The 16,310-nt window shown below is 53.0% G+C and overlaps 1 protein-coding gene across 8 annotated transcripts in view; it reads left to right on the top strand.

Moving 5' to 3' along the window:
- Positions 1 to 16,310, top strand: part of BIN1 (bridging integrator 1) — a 50,856-nt gene that overhangs the window by 8,481 nt on the left and 26,065 nt on the right. For 2 of the 8 annotated variants that reach the window (XM_039851246.1, XM_039851242.1), the window contains exon 1: positions 15,793 to 15,819. The exons of the other annotated variants lie outside the window; for them this stretch is intronic. In XM_039851246.1, the coding sequence (XP_039707180.1) occupies positions 15,808 to 15,819 (12 nt within the window). In that variant the 5' untranslated portion in view covers positions 15,793 to 15,807. Of the gene's footprint in view, positions 1 to 15,792; positions 15,820 to 16,310 lie in introns of those variants that run through there. 8 annotated transcript variants of the gene reach the window in all.

Raw genomic sequence — 16,310 nt, 5'->3', positions numbered from 1 at the left:
TCATTGAGCATCTTTATAGCCAATGTTTTGTACTCTGTATCTGTTAGATTACTTGACTCTATCATATATCTAGATCTCTGTTCTATTTTCTCATATGGTTTCTGCTTCTTTGTCTTCCCATTTTGGCTGCCTTTCCGTGTCTATTTCTATGTACTAAGCAAAGCTCCTAAGTCTCCCAGTCTTATTAGTGTGGATTTGTGAGTAGGTGTCCAGTGGCACAGGCCTGAGAGGGGTTCAGCTGCAGGCCAAACTTAGCCCAAGGCTCTACCCCTCTGGGGCCACCTGTTAAGATTCAGCAAGCAGTCCACAGATGCTGTGCTTATAGTTGCCTCAAAAGGCCACACCAGAAACTGAGGCTGCCTCCAGTGTGAGTGAGTCTCAGCAAGGAGCACCTGACTTGCTGAGTATACACCTGGATATGGCCTGGGTGGGGCTCAAGTTGGGGTAGGCGGGGTTTCAGGGAATCCTCTGGGTGAAGTGACCTCTGTTACCTAGTTTGATGACTTCACAGCTATGGCGGCGCTGTGTCCTGTGTCCTGGGAAGGGGGAGGGCTCAACAGGGAACAATGAATACTGCCAGCACTTCTGTACCAAGCAAGTCTCCCCTTGGCCCTCACTCTGACAATATCTCCCTATAAGTCCCTCGTGCCCCCTGCGCGCAGCCTAACAAGCATAGGTGCTCACAGCGAGCAGGTCCGTTACCACAAAAATCTGCTTGTGGATGCAGCCCCTTTAAGAGGCTTCTGCTGCTGTCGATGCCACAGCCTCCATCTCACTCAGCCGCTTGGGACCGGAAAGCCCCATGTCCTCGCCCTGTCCTACCTTGTTTCGTTGCAGGGTGATTTCTTGGATTTCTCCCTAGTTGTATGGCTTGTTCATCTAGATCCCAGAAGATTTTTCCTTGCTGCTGCTCCTTGTTTCCGTTACAACTTTGATTTGGTTGCTAGAGGGATGCACGGAGCCTCTATCATCTACGCCATTTTTTTTTTCATGACACTCAATACTAGTTGTTTTTTAATGTTCTTGGGGGAGCGGGGAATGGTCTTGCATGACCACACACACACACACACACACACACACACACACACACACACTCAAGACACTTTTCCAGGTATGGAATCTAAAAGTCTGGGACCCACTGCTCCGGGAGCTTGCTGCCCACCCTTGTGGACTGGCCACGTGGATGGGGAGGCAGCTCTCCTGAGTCCAGGCTGGAGGCATGCCCATGGTGACTTGGGGAAAGCCTCCTAGAATATTTGCTCCATGTTGGGTCCTGCCGCCTGCAGTCATTGTGGCGTCCTCAGCTCAGCACACAGGTGTTCAGTACATACTTGTTGCACAGATGCATGGATTCTTCCAGCATGAAGGAAGATAGGCTGATGGCTATCAGTGTCCTGGGAGGCTCACTGGGTTTCAAGATGCAGAGTAAGAGGGAGAGGGAGCTGTGGCTGCAGGATTTCAGGCCTTCAGAGAGCAGGGGAAGCAGCAGTGAGAGGTCAGGTCTTGGAGTCAGATAGAGGAAGCACATCACACCCCATCACAGGCTGTTCTGAGGGACCCAGGCATCACTGCCCAGCACCTTCTCCCACAGCAAAATGGTTCAGGGCTGTGGTGGTGCATGCCCAAGCCAGGGGCTGCAGTGCTTGGGCCCAGAAATGGGCCCTCAAGAATGGGCTAGGTCCCTACTGGGGAGCCCTGCCTGGCTTTAGGCCAGATGCCAGGGCTTGGCTTGGGTCCCTCTGTAGAGGTTCTCTTCCAACCTGAGAAAGCTTTTAGGTGACAGAGGTGCTGGGATCACTGACTTGTGGTCTATGTGATTTGCTGGACCTGAGACTTTACTGTTAGGGACCAGGGAGCTGCTGCCCTCATAGCCATTTCTGGTATTTGCCAGGCCTCTTCACTCTGCTTCCAGGACCTCACCTTTCACCCAGTTCCTGACCCAGACCCCAGTGCCAGTGAGATCAGGGCTGAAGCCTGAGTCAAGGGTGGGAGTCAGAGCCTGGCAGTGGTTCCCGAGCTCTGAGAATTTCCCGTGGTACCCCTGGGAGTGGGCATTTGTATCCCCCATGCTGAGCCCAAACCTAGGGTGATGGGCCATGTCTCCACCACTGCTTTTGCTCTATGGAAGGCCAGTGAACTTCAGACAGCACCTCTGCAGTGTGAGGCCACCTCAGCAGTGTCTGGGGCTGACACCTACTAGCTGCGAGTGAGTGGGTGGCTGCAGGCAACAGCTGCCACAGGACTGGAAGGAGACACTCATCATGGCAGGGGTGGGCTAGGCTCTCAGACCTTCTGGGTCCCTGCAGGCCTCTGTACTGAGGCCCCCAAGGCAACTTGGTAGGGACATCCCTGTTGGCTCCTTGTTTTAGTTGCCTTAGCTTCTTATACTGAATTATCTCCCGTGTGTGATGACCTTATTTATCACTACTGTCATTCTCTCGTTCATGGCCTGCCCACTGTGGGCCTGGATGCTGAAGCCCTGAGTCTACTGAGAAGAACCTGCCCCTGCCCTCAAGGGGCTTATAGCTCTGTACACAGTACCCAGCACAGCGCTGGGAAGGACTGGGCAAGGGCATTGTCCCCAAGGAGCTTCCCATTCATCCCAGGCAGCCAGGGAAGGCTCTTCAGAGGAGGTAGATCCTGAACTGGGATTGAAGGGCAAAGAAGGCAGGTTGTGGGGTAGGGAGGGATGTTTTTGGAAGCCTGTTTAGAGTGGCCAGAATGTGTGTGAGCGAGGTAGGGTGGGACAAGCCTGAATCTGAAAAGACAAGTAAGGGAGACCAGGCACTGGAGGACTGTGAAGGACCAGTGTGGGCTCTGCTGCCAGGCTCTCATTTGCCCCAGCCTGCTCACTTTTCTTCCACAGATGTGGCCTGAGCCATTTGTCTGTTGCTCAGTCTGGGCTCACTGAAGACCCAGTGTCTCACTGTCCTGGGCCCCGGGAGCCCTTGGCTTTCTGAGGAAGAGGAGGAGATAGGGTGAGGGGTGAGTCCCCTGAGGGAATGAACTAGGCCTTAGACAAGTTAGAATGTGACCCTGTCCAGGAAGGTACAAGGAGGTCTGGAGTAGGGCTGCCATCCCAGAGTTCACCTCTTCAGGGCTGGAGTCACAGGGGCTGGGTGATACCTGTGCCATAGCCTTTCTGGAAAGGCTGGTGTACAATATCCTATACCTCCCATCACATGCATATCTACTCCTCTGTCTGTTTGGAGGCCCTAAGGTGACACTGATAGGCTTGGAGAGCTGTACAGCTGGGAGGGGCCATCAGTGGATCAGTTCACTCCTCTTCAAGACATTCCTGTGTGCTTTGGCCTTTGAGGCTGGACCATTGATCAGATGGCCCTGTGGGGATCCCTTAGCTCCAGAGTCAAAGCCAAAGAGGGTCCTCTCATGAGGAGGGGTCACACCAGCTGGTAGAGATCCCTGGCTCCAAGCACAGACTGCTGGGTGGGGCGTGGACATCAGTAGTGGTAATATGCGGATAGAGGCTCAGGGGTAGTGGCTAGCTGGTGAGGGGGTTGGGGTTTCCACTCAGGCCTGTGGCCTGAGGAGCTTTGCAGAGGCTGTGGGGCTGGAAGGGGGATGGGAAGACAGGAGAGCCTTTGTCAGCCCTGTCCCTTTTTCCAACAGCTGTTGCTACTTTCTTTGGGCCCTTTGCTCAGGTCTGCCTCTCCCTAGGACCAGGGCCAACATGCCTAAGCTCTGGGCCCGCCATTGGGCACTAGGGATAGGTGTGGCACGGGGAGACCTGGGTCAGGAGAGATCCCTCGGGGGGATGGGGGGTAGGGAGTGACTACCCCTCCCCCCTTCTTGCTGTGGCTCCCCTGTTTCTCTGCTCTGAGATGGCATCAATAGTCTTAGAACATACATTCCAGCCCATCTTGGGGCCAGATACAGGAGATGCAAGGGTGAGGTGCTAACCCCAGGCCCTGGAGCACTGCAGCTGGGCAGGAGTAGAAGAGATACTGAGCAGGGGAGAGGGGGGAAGACAGTTGAGAGGTATGTGTGGGAGGAAGACAGACCCAAACAGAGAGAGAAGGGACTGTGGCCCCAGTGACCGCTTGCCCTCTCTACGTCCTCATCTTCTTCTCCGTAAATGGGAGCAGGAGTTTCTGCCCCACGGGCTTGTGGAAAGGGTCCAGGAAGAGGTGAATGTGGTCAACTCCTGGTCCCCGGTGGGGTCATCCTGAGGAAGCTCCTGAGAGACCACATGTGTGCACCATTCTGGCTTTTGTGTTTGGAGCTGTTTGTCTTTGCTAATTACAGGACTCTTGAAAATGAACTGCAGTGCATTTTCCCTTTTCTTCTTGTGTAGATTGAGAAAGCTAAATTGGGGCATAGTGGTATCACCTCCCTGAGGTGGGAAGCCAGAGCCCCCTGAGCCAGGGTCTGACTGAATGGGGTGGGGGAGAGCGAGTAGTTCCAGGTGGAGTTGTGGTGTGAGGGGCCTGACGAGGGGCAGTGAGATGCAGAGAACTCCAGGACTCCTGTAAGTGATAGTGGCAGAGCGGAATTCCTGCTGGGTCCAGCCTGGACTAGATGGTTCAGGAGGGAAGACAATCTTAGCATCTCCATGGCATTCTGTAATTTACTAAGAACTCTCACACCATTTTTCATTGGTTTCTTTCAGTGACCTGTGAGATAGGCAGCACAAGATTATGGTTCCCTTTGGCAGATAGGAGGGAACATTGAAGCCCAGGGAAGCCCTGGGATTTCCTCTCTCCCAAGTCAACAAACTTGGCCCCAGGTTCACCTTTTCTAGGTGCTGCCTCCCCCATTCCTGAATCCAGGGAATGAGAGGGTAATAGTGACTATTAAAGTGTAAATGTGAGTACCTAAGTGTTTTCAAATGAAAATCAGTATGGGGAGTGCTGGGGGGGAGGGTGGGGGGGATGGGGGGGGAGGTGGGGGCTGCCTTTGTGAGGTGAACACCATGTGTGTGTGTGTGTGTGTGTGTGTGTGTGTGTGTGTGTGTGTGTGTGTGTGTGTACAGCAGCTTGGGACCCTTGGTGCCCCAGTAGGCTGGCACACAAGGAAGGAAGGTGAACCTGCAGAGCTGGCTCTTCACTATGTCACTAATCCCTATCAACCCAGCTCATGGAGGTGGGGGGGGCGGGTGGAGGGGTGGGGTGGGTGGGGTGGGGCTGAGGGGGTGGGCTGGGCACCTGCAGGAATCTGGCAACCTCTGTGATCCCGAAGTCAATTTGGATGGAGCTGGACTCACTCTGCACTCTCCAGAGAGCCTCAGAGTAGGGGGAGAGCTGGGCATAAATACCATAGCACCCATCTCCCTCAAAGAAAGAGTTTGAGGGATGCTGGGGCCAGGGAGAATTCAGATGAGTTAATGGCCAGGAATACAAGCTGACTCTTGATCTAAACCAAGAAAAAGAATCCAGAATTAATTAGATGCATTTGCTGAACCTGGGACGGGATCCAAATATTATTTTTTTTTTTTTTTTTTCTGAAATTTGTAAACCAGGAGTTTATTTATTTGTGTCCTCCCTGCCCTCCTCTCCGAGGACTCAATGGACCAGTCTGTTCTGGTAGCTGGCCTGGCCGAGCTGGAATGTCACCACCTTTTCCAAGCCCTGCCCTTCAGGTTGGGTGGACTGTGGGCCTGGAGGAGGCCACAGCCATGCGGGGCCCTAGGTCCTTTCTGAGGATGTTGTAAGCGGTGCTGTCCTGGATCGGGTGGACCTGGGCACTGCGAAAGCTGTCCTGTGGGTGGGTGTGGGGCTTCAGGGCCTTGTGGGGAAAGCTGAGTCAGCACTGTGGGAAACCTGTGATCAGCAGCAGGACAAAACCGGATGCTTGCATCTTGACTTTGTGCCACTGCACTCGCGGGTCACCCTGCCCGCTGTGCACCCCAAGAGACTTGGGGAGGTCGCCTCCATGTTCTGCAGCGAGTGAGTGCAGTGCTATTCCTGAGCAGCAGGGTGCGGGGAGAGGCCTGGGCACTGAAGGGCTCTCGGCACTCCCAAAGCCCCGGCCACTCCAGAGCCAGCCCCTCCTCTGTCCTCTGGAGACTTAAACCAGCTGCTTAGCCTCTCTTACTTTGGTTTGCTCCTCCTTAAAGTTGGGTAACAATCTTCCCCCTGGGCTTTTGAGGATGGAGGCTGTGACCCTACCATCACACATAGTAGGCACTTAATGCCAAGGGACTTGGAGTGTGAGCTTCTCGTGCACAAGGGATAGGAAAGGTTTTGCAAGGCACTTTATATAGTGTGGCAAGGTAGAAGACCTAGGCTCAAATGCCAGCTCTGCTCCTCACAAGCCCTTGACCTTGGGCAACTTACTTATTTTTTCCAAGCCTTGGTTTTCCTATTTTGAGCATTAAATGGGAGAACAGTTGTCTCCATTTCATACCTGAGGACACAAGTTTGGGGTGGCAGCTCATGGGCCCAGCTTTACTGTGGGATGGGGGTGGCTGAGATGCTTTAGGCAAGTGTGGAGTGTTCAACTGCACCCGTGCCCTCTGTGTGTGTCCTTTTGGGCCTTCCTGTCCAAGTCTAGGCTGGCTTTGGCCCACCAGCAATGGAGGAGTCCAGGCCCAGCTTGAGATCCAGATGGTGGGGGCTGAGGCCTCACGGGAGGGGATTTCTCCAGAGAAGGCCTGGTGGAGGCCAAGGATCAGGTGACAACATGGTTAGCCCCCACTCACCATTTCAGCCCTCCTACCCTTACTCCCTCTCCCTGTAGGCAGCAGGAATCCCTTCTAGCTTTTGGATATCTAGAAGTGTCCACAGCCGCAGCAAGGAATGGCCAGGGGCCAACCTCCAGGACCTGGGGGCTGGACTTTCACTCCCAGGCCCAGTCCCCCTCTGCTCTTTTCTGTACTCCTCCTTTGGCACATTCTCCCAGTTTTGTCTTTTTTTAAAAAAGGGATTGGTAACTCTGTGGCTGTTCAGCTTTCCATTACTGCTGAACTGCGTTTTTCCTGGTAAAGAGGGCTCTTGCTCTTCCCCCCACCAACCTTCACCCTTGACCTGTAAGTGGATCACTGCCCCTCCACCTCCTCTTCCAGTCCCTTCCCATTCTCCTCCAGCCCTGACTCTGGTGAAATGCAGTGGAGCTAACCCTGGGCTAGGAGCAGGGCCACCTCAGAACAGTGAGTCTCTATCCCTCGATTCTCCATCAACAAAATGGGGGAGTCCTGTGGTACCCTCTTGGATCCTGGGAACTTGTGGACAGTTCAGGGCTGAGAGAGGGAAGCCATTAGCACAGCTTCAGGGCAGAGGAAGCCATTAGAACAGCTTCAGGGCAGAGAAGTAACCATAGGGGCTGGTGTGAGGGGCAGCCCTCCTTCCTGCTGTGTTGTGTGTGGCATGCACTTGGGTGGGTCGGACTTGGTGGGAGCTGTTAAAAGCTGACCCTGGGCATCAACTCTTTTGAATTACAAAAATAACAATGACCAAAACAATAACACTAATGTGTTTGAAAAAAATACCACATATCTTGTCTCCTTTGGGTACTATTTAATAGTTTCAATTGCACTGACATGGAAATGGAGGAGTCCAGTTGGTGAAATGAATGAACAACCCGATTACACATTTAAGTCAAGCTTCTCAGATAGGAACAGACATATGTAAAGGGCTGAGGGCATCTAGAGGGACAAGTGCATTTCTGTGCCTGGGGTGGGGTCAGGAAAGGCTGCCTGGAAGAGGTGACATGAAGGACCAGCATGGTCCATGGCAAGGTGGGTGGGTTTGGGCAAGGCCTTCACCCACCCCTCCGTAGGCCCTGTGCTCTGCTATGAGCTGGACCTATGCTCTGCTGCTCCTCTGCACAGGCTGCTCCCTCACTGAGCTTAGGATGCAGCTGATGAGGGGAGGTGGGTAGCCTGGGGGGCAGAATCTACCCCTCTGTTGATGGCCAGTGTCCAAGACCCTGGGCTGAGAATAGCACCCACACTTGCATGGAAAGGACAGGTGTGTGGACAGTGGCTCTTTGGGTGGCAATGCTGACATCTCTGAACAGGTGGTGTGGAGGGCTGGGCCCCACCCAGCAAGACACAAGGGCCAGTGGGTGGCGCCGGCTGCAGTGCTCTGTGAACCTCTCCTGTAGTGGGCTGCATTCTGGGCTGGGCTCTGGGATGTTGAATATCGAGGCCCATGTGGCTGCCCATGGGGCTGCTGCTGGTCAGAAGAGGCCAGTACTTTCTTCTGCCATTTGGTTATTTGGTTTCTGTAAGGCCCTTTACCATGTTACTGTTTTACCAAAGCAGCCAGATATGGGTGGGGCTTGCATGGTCCCTACAGAGCTGAGGGGTAAGGAGGCTGCTGAAGGGAGATTGGGCCAGGAGAGGGAGGCGGGGTGGGCTTTTGTTTGCTGTCTGTGAGGAATGTCCTGTGTAAGCCCGAATGAGTCATGGGAAGCAGGTGTACTGGGCTGTAGGCACCAGGCACCAGGAAAGGCATCTGTGGGCTGGCAGGGTGGAACAGGGGAGGGACTTGGTAGGAGAGGCTGCCAAAGCTTTTCGGCTTGCATTGGGGAGAATCTCAGGTCAAGATGAGGTAATAGGGCAGGAAGGAAACTAGCCACCTTTCTGTGCTTCGCCCTCTTACCTACACAACCACACATCATCCTTAAATACTCCCTTGACTGAGAGGTCTTGGCTCTGTTTTGCTGATGAGGCTCAGGGCTCAGAAAGGCGGAGTTCCTTCAGAGGGTTGTGCAGTCTGGGCCTGTTCCCTGCACCTCCAGCCAGAGCCTCTCCCACCAATAGGAGTCCAGAGCAGGAAGAGCTCTCTGCCCACTCTCCCTCCCCTTCTCTTAGCAGCTGTCCAGGCCAGACACTGAGCTGGTCACCACCTTGAGCTGGTGGCTGGAGTGGGTATGACTGAGGGGCAGGTGGGTGGGGAATGGGGAGTGGCAGGAGTCCAATGGTGGGGTCTGTCCTGGTCACCCCAGAGTCCTGGCTGGTGTGTCCCCACCTCCCTCCGTGACATCTGAGTCCCTCAAGCTCGCCATGATCCTTAGGTGTCCCCATCTCGGATGATGACAGCTTCTTCCTTCTCATGGCTCAGACCCTGGAGTCCCCTTTACTTCTCTTTGTCACCCCCTATTTGACCACTTCTCTCCATTTTCTGTCCTTGCCCCAGCCACCATTGCCTCTTATCTGGGTTTTTGCAGTCACCTTCTAAACCAGCTCTGTGCCACCCTGCTCTGCAGTCTGTCCCCACACAGCAGCCTGAGATCTTTTAAAACTGCAGGTGGCATCAGAGCTCTCCAGGGCTTCACATTCCATGCCGGAGTTTCAAAGTATTGACTTAAGAAACGTCCAGATCTGTAGAGAATTTTGTAAGAGTTTATTTGAGCTAAACTGATGACATATGCCATGGAGCAAGATTTCAAATGCTCTGGAGAATGAGAGTTTGCAGCTTCTTTTAAGAATTTGAAATTAAGGAGGGGATGTAAGGAAGATTACATAAAGGTGGGAAAAAAACAAGGCTGCGGGTTGGGTTGGATTACAGAATAGTTAACGAGATTATGTGCTCTCTGGAGTGTTAATACCCCCTTTGAGGGGTATTACTTCTGGCATTTCAAAGATGTGCTAACCTAGTTGCAGGAGAACAATGGACAGGGCTTGCTTAAGGCAAAGATAAGCCTTTTACTAAAGAAGTTATAGCCTGGGGCATGACTACCCACCATGATCTGTGCAGTTAGGAATCTATGATCAAATCAACCTGTGAGGTTACTTTACAAAGAACCCCTTATTTTATCCACATCCTCTCTTCAGACACACTGGCCTTGCTCTTCCCACCTCGGGGCCTTTGCACTCCCTATGTGCTCTGCCTGGCTTGCCCTCCTTGACGAGGTCTCAGATATTATTTCCAGAGCTCCGCCCTAAGAACCGTACCTCTCCCCGCCCCACCTCTGTGCCCTGCAGAGTTTTTTGACTGCCAGAGCACGCCAGACTTCTCTCAGTCCTTTCTCTCTCTCTACTCTCTCTCTCTCTTTCTCTCTCTCTCTCTCTCTCTCTCTCTCTGTCTCTCTCTCTCTCTCTCTCTCCCTCCCTCCCTCCTTTGGAGCACTGGCCTCCCAGGGCCAAGACTTGCTTAGATTCCTGTAGAGCAGAGCCAGCCAGGCTCTGTGAGGGCATCCAAGATGAGCCCATCCTTTACAGCCCAGGAGGCCAAGGCCCTGTGTCAGGGTCGGGGGGCTGTTGGGTCTGGGCTCTGAAGGGTGAAAGTCAAGTAGAGACCACTGAGAAGGGAGCAGCAGTAGGTGAACTGTCTTTTATTCCACTGGAGTGTTGGAGGGCTAAGTGGGGAGTTCTGCATAGTTGGGTGGCGCTTTGTTATTGAAGAAGGCATTTCTTGGTCTGGGTGGTCTTGGCCCTTCCAGAATCCCTCCTCCCATGTTGGATTCTGAGACTAGGAATGGGCTCAGCCTGGTGTAGGGGGGCCCTGAGGTGGGGGGTGCCTGTCACCACCCAGCCTGGGCCCTCCACCAGTCCCTCGTGGCTCTAGTGCTGCTTCAGCCTGTACCTCCTCTTGGCAGACCCCAACGTACCTTTGGAAGGTGGTGCCATGGCTGTTAGGACCATCAAGCTTCTAGCTCTGCATTCACTTAGCCCTGAGATCGGGTGCTTTGAGCCTCAGTTTTCCCCTCTGCGGACTGCCTCCATCTCCAGGATTTGGAGGACACTTGTAAGGCTTTTGGAGGCCTTTGGATTACGGCTGCTGTTGTTTTATGGCCTCTACCTCACACCCCCACCCCCATCAGCCCAGCCTGGCTCCTCCAAGCACCCCCAACCCCTTTCCCATTTTAACTTTGTCCCCTGTTGCCTCTGCTGCTCTGTGCTCTGTTCTGGGCTGGTCCAGCCTCCTCAGCCCACCCCAGCTTTCTCTGGGATCTGGGTGGCCCTACCCTGGCTCCTGGACACAGGCTTATCTGTGGAACAGGATGGAATTTCAGGCACACTGGGAGAGGGAGGATGACAAGAGATGGGGAAGGAGCCTTCCCTTCTACCTAGAGAGATGGATGTGGAGGAGGAAAAGGAGGAGCCCCCCATCCGTCCACCTTTCTTAGGAGTGGAGGTCGAGCACCAGCCCTGGGAGGGGTCACTGTGGAAAGGGCCTGAGCTGAGAGGGCATCTCTGCACTTCTGCTTTTGACCACCCAGCCGCATTTCAAGGCATTGTTGTGGGGCTAGCCAAAGTTTTAATGTATCCAGTTAAGGACGTAAAAAAAGGAAACCAAATATCGCTTTTTACTCTCGCCAGTATTTCATAAAGGAAAGAGAAAGTCACTAAAAGAGGAAGGAGATAATTTTAGAGTTACAGTTTCTCAAGAAAGGCCAGCTGGCTTCCTCAGTCAGCCGTTTTGACCAGAGGCCCACAGAAAAGGATGATGCGTCTTTTTGGACTGGTATCAGGGGACAGTGACTTCCAGGACACAAGGACTTAGAAAAACAGATCGCCAAGTGGGGGTGAGACCCTGGAGCTTTGACGGGGGCAGCCCAGTCTCAGTTGGCCAGTAGGAATCTGGAAATATTTTTCTAGTTTCGCGTTTCAACGAAAAAAATCTTTGCAAGCGTTGCATTCTGCTATACAGTCTGTCTATCTGTGTTTGTTATGTCACAAAAGTATTGTCTTTACAAGTTCAGTCTTTGAGACACAGCAAGATGGAGTGTGAATCTTTTGCAGCAAATCCTAGTCACACTGCCTGTTGCTCTCAGGAGTCTATGAGCCTCGCGTTTGAGAATCACAAGTCGAGCCTGGGCTTTAGAATTCCACAGGTCTGGCGTCTTGGCTCTGCCATTCATTAAGTAGGTGACTTCTCTGAACCTCAGTTTCTTCATCTGTAAAAGGTGATATGAGCCCACCTGTAAGAGTGTCAAGGGTGCTGATCTTTTTCAAGGTGGGTCCTTGGACCAGGCTGTCTGCAGTCATGCCTTGCTATGTGATCTCAGTGCAGCTCAGGAGGGACGGATGCAGTGCCCACCGTTGGCATCTGTGCGGAGCTCACTGGGCTGGGCTGGGCAGGTATGTGGCTGAGAGATGGAATCTGATGGTTAAGGGTCCCCTCTGGAGTGTGAGCCGAGCTCACAGTATTTGCCTTGGGAGGAAGGTAGGATGACAGATAGCCTGTCCCCAGAGCCAGTCTGGAAATGGAGGTTGAAAGTGAGGATGGGGAAGAGGGACTATGGGAGGGGACGGACTGAGGCCCTTTGGCCTGTCTCGGGCAGCCCTGCATGTGCACACGCACGCACATGTGCCCCAGAGCTGGACCCTCCCACCCTGAGCTAGTGTTGGTTTCTCTTTCTCTGGTTTTCTTTCCAGCTCCCCTTCCTCATTCTGGTCCTTCTCCCACAGTTTCTCCTGGCCTCCGCTCTGCTGCTTGCTTGTCTCCTCATGGTTCCTGCTACTTTCTTCCTGTGCCCAGAGGCAAATGAAGTGCTGTGGGCAGGAGCCTTGTCAGGGAGTGTGTTTGAGTGTGTGTGCACAGACAGGTGGCGAGCACCTGCATGTGAACATGTGCATGTTGGGTGTGCTTGCTGTGTGGGCATGGGAACCTGAGTGTGCAAATGGGCACTGCGTAGAGGGCCCGAGTGCTGAGGAGCATTCTTGCTTCTTACGGATGGAATGCTGTTCCTGGCTCTTACCCAAAGCTAGTGTTTCAATATTTGTCTTTCTTAAAAAGTCATCAGCCTTTGGGAAGTTGTAAGGCAAAGCCTCCTGGTGCTGCAAGAGGTTAAGGAGTTTTGTTGGCCAAAGCCTTTTGGCCACATGTTCTGCTCTTACTTTCCTAGACCCTGGGCTCTACTCCCAAGGAGGATCCTGAGCTGCTTTTCCCTCCAGCTGGGCTGGAGCCAGGTCAAGGGGCCCACTGGCTTGATGCCCTCCCGGGGAGGCCAGGCCCCTCTTTTTAGCCCCTCTCTCCACGGTCCCCTCCCAAGCCAAGGGTACAGCAGCAGCTCTGGGACCACTGACCATGCCAAACTCATCACTAGGAGATCACCTGCCTTGGGGGTAAGCATTGCTGCTCTGAAGGCAGAGTTTCCTGGTTCCTTCTTATGAGGGAGTTCTCTGGGCACTCCAGAGGGAAAGGCAGAGTTTCCTGGGCTGGATGAGAAGATGAAGCTGCTCCCTCGTGCAACCACCAGCCTGGGGTCAAGAGCCACAGCACAGGAAAGGCATGTAGTGAAAGGACTCAGGAGTCAGGAGACTTGGGTCCAGTCCTGGCCAGCCGACAGGTCACCTCAGTGCTCTGCCTTAGTCTTCTCACTCCTTAAGCGGGAGTGCCATTTGCACACTTAGAAGAAGATGCCAAGAAAGGGAGGCCCTGCAGAAGGTTTCAGGCTGTAGCACAGTGCCGGTGGGGCCCCCTGGGCCAGAGTTGCTTGTTGGAGGAGTACATCATCTCTCTGCAACCCCACTGTGACCAGTCACTGGCCAGAGCAGCCCACCGGTGGTGCGGCCTTGGCTGGGACTCAGTAATGGACCCAGAGGGCAGCTGCTGGAGCCATCAGTCTATCTTATTGCCAGAGCATATGAGATCTAGCCACACTTGTTCATGGCCACCACAAAGCCACAGAGTCCTGGCTTTGTTCCTTCTTAGCTATGGGGTCAAATTACTTAATGTCTCGGCCTTACTTTTCTTATTTCTAAAGTGGAAGTAAGAATATGTTAGCTCAAGGCATGGCCTAAAGATTAAATGACATGCCTAGGAGTAAGGACACACCTCCCTATAAAGTGAAGCAGGGCTCCTTGTAGAAATGGCTGATTCTGGAATGGGGCAGGGAAAGTACATGCCGAGCCTGGAGTATCTCGTAGTGTCAGAAAGCAAGGAAGTGCTCAGAGATGAATGGGGACAAGTACACAGGTTCCCACTGCCCAAATTTAGGAGAGTTTGAGCATCAGAAAGAATATGACGGTAATAGATTTATAACACACTGCAAAATGAAGACCTGAGTCCATATGATATCCCAAATACCCTCCCCACAGAGGCACAACCAGGGGAAGCTGTTCTTTGTAGAATGCAAGGTAATGTAGAGATGATAGAATCCCCGGGTAACCGTTGGTTCAGGCAGAGCTAAGGGGTGCTGTGCTTCTCAGACTTCTGTGTGCATGTAGAGCACCCGGGGACTCATTAAAATGCAAAGTCGAATTCAATAGGTCTGGGGTGGGGAGATGCTGAAACTCTGTATTTCTTCCAGGCTGCCAGATGACTGTGATGCTGCTGGTCCATGGACCCCACTTTGAGTAGCAAAGTATTAATGGGCGGTAAAGCTGCTGGGTGAAACGTCGTTGGCCTTGGACATTTACACAGTGATGGTGTATTGCCCCTCAGAAGGCTAATTAATTTTCACAAGAAAAGGTTCCTTTGAGCAGAGATTTGGGAAACTCTACCTGACCAAGTGGCCAGACTCAGCATACTGAGCAGGGGACATCCCGCTGTGACTTTGTGGGGAGGACACTGCTTCACCTCTGCAGTCTTCTTGCCAAAACAATGTCTAACGTGAACCTAATCACGAAGAAATCATCAGATAAATCTAGAGTGTGGAGCATTTTCTGTGACTGGTTTATACTCTTAAAAATGTCAATATTATGAAAGAAAAAAATATAATAACAAATAATCAATGGTGTCTGAGGGAATGTTCTGGGTAAAAGGAGACAAGAAACATGACATTCAAAAGCAGTATGTGAACCATGTTTAGATCCCACATTGAAAAACGACCCAGGCATAAGGGACATTTTGGGGGAAAACTAAGGATATTTGAAGATGGGCTACATATTAGATAACAGTATTAGACAAATACTGTACATATTGGTGGTGTTCTAATTGCAATATGAGTATTTAGAACATTCTTATTTTTAGGAAATATGCTGAAGTCTTTAGGGGTGAAGTATTTTGGGGTAAAGGGTCATGATGTCTGCAGCTCACTGCCCAGTGATTTTAGCAAACATACAAACATACCACTCAAATTGTTTATATGGAGAGAAAGAGTAAATAAATGTACCCCAGTGGTAACAGTTGGCAGGTTGGGGGAAGTGTATCTGGCAGCTCGTTGCACTGTTCTTTCAACTTCTTTTGAGAGTTATATTTCAAACTAAGAGTTTGGGAGGGGCATAGGGAATGAGGCAGGGAGTGGTGAGCTGTGGGCTGGCCTCTCTCCCTTGCCTTCTTTGCTGTCTTATAGGCAGGCAGTGCTGAAATCCTGTCCAAATGGCTCCTGGATTCTAGAGGGTCCGGGGAGTGTGGGAACAGGCTTAAGCCACTGTGGTGTTAGATGCCTCACAGGGGCGGCGGGGCCTCTGCAGCCTCAGAGCGGAGGAGCCCGAGGCTGGCTCTGTGCTGTTTGCACCCTCTCTCCAGCATGGCCATCTCAGCATGTGTGGCAGAGAGGGAAAAGGAGGCAGCTAGAGACACTCACAGGAAGGAGCCTCAGGGTGTGGCGAGGGAGTCAGAAATCCAGGGGTCCATCGGAAGAATATCCCATCTTGGCATGTCAGCCTGGGGAGGGCAGGTCTGGCCACTGGGTGACCTTTGGCCTGATTCCAGTGGCCATGCCTCACTTTTCCCTCTTGGGGTGTCACCCCCAGAACAGAGCCCATCTGTGTTTGCTGAGTCATCTGTGGGAAAACCTGGCCTTCTACCTACCTATTCTTCTGTCTGTCTGCTGCTGCCTGTCGGGGAGCCTCTGTCTGAGGGTACGGGGATGTGCATCCTGTTGCTGTGGTCCCATGACCACAAGCTCTGCTGGGAGGAAGAAGTGAGGTGGCGCCACCCACCACCGTAGTGTATCTCCCTCTGAGACCAAGGCTGACGGAGGTGGCGGCAGGGCTGGTACAGAGAGAAGATGATGAGGAAGGTGAAGGTACAATGGGGTTTCAGCAGCTGGGTGGTGGGTTCCTAGTGGGGAGCTGGATGAGGTCCCCCTGGTGTGTGTGAGTGTGAGTGTGAGCGTAGGTTGGGTTGGGGTTCTGAGGACACTGTAGGTGAGGCGTGTGTGGCCGTGTGAGCTGCCTCCTGCAGCAGCTGTGATGGATGCTAGGGTTACTGGAAGAGCCTCCAGCTTTTCTGCCTGGCCCAGAGTCTGGCAGCAGGGCTGACTGGGATGTGGGTCCTGCCTTCCTCGGGCTTCCCTCCTGAGCCCTTGGGTTCTGCCCTTTTCCTGTGCCATGCCATTCAGATGTAGGTGTGTGTCTCCACCAGTGCAGGGAGTCTGGCCACTCTCTGGGAGCCATAGGCCCTAGGAGGGGATGGCCAGGGGCTCAGGGCTCAGCAGTGCAAGCAGGGCCACCCAGTGTCAGCGCAGTGGGCGAGCATGCAGATGCTCATCCACACTGTGTTGGCCAGCTG

Source organism: Pteropus medius, unplaced genomic scaffold, assembly GCF_902729225.1.
Source record: "Pteropus medius unplaced genomic scaffold, Ma_sr-lr_union100, whole genome shotgun sequence".
NCBI classification, from domain to species: Eukaryota; Metazoa; Chordata; class Mammalia; order Chiroptera; family Pteropodidae; genus Pteropus; species Pteropus medius.
Note: the sequence above shows the minus strand (reverse complement) of the source record. Positions and strands in the feature narration are given on the sequence as shown.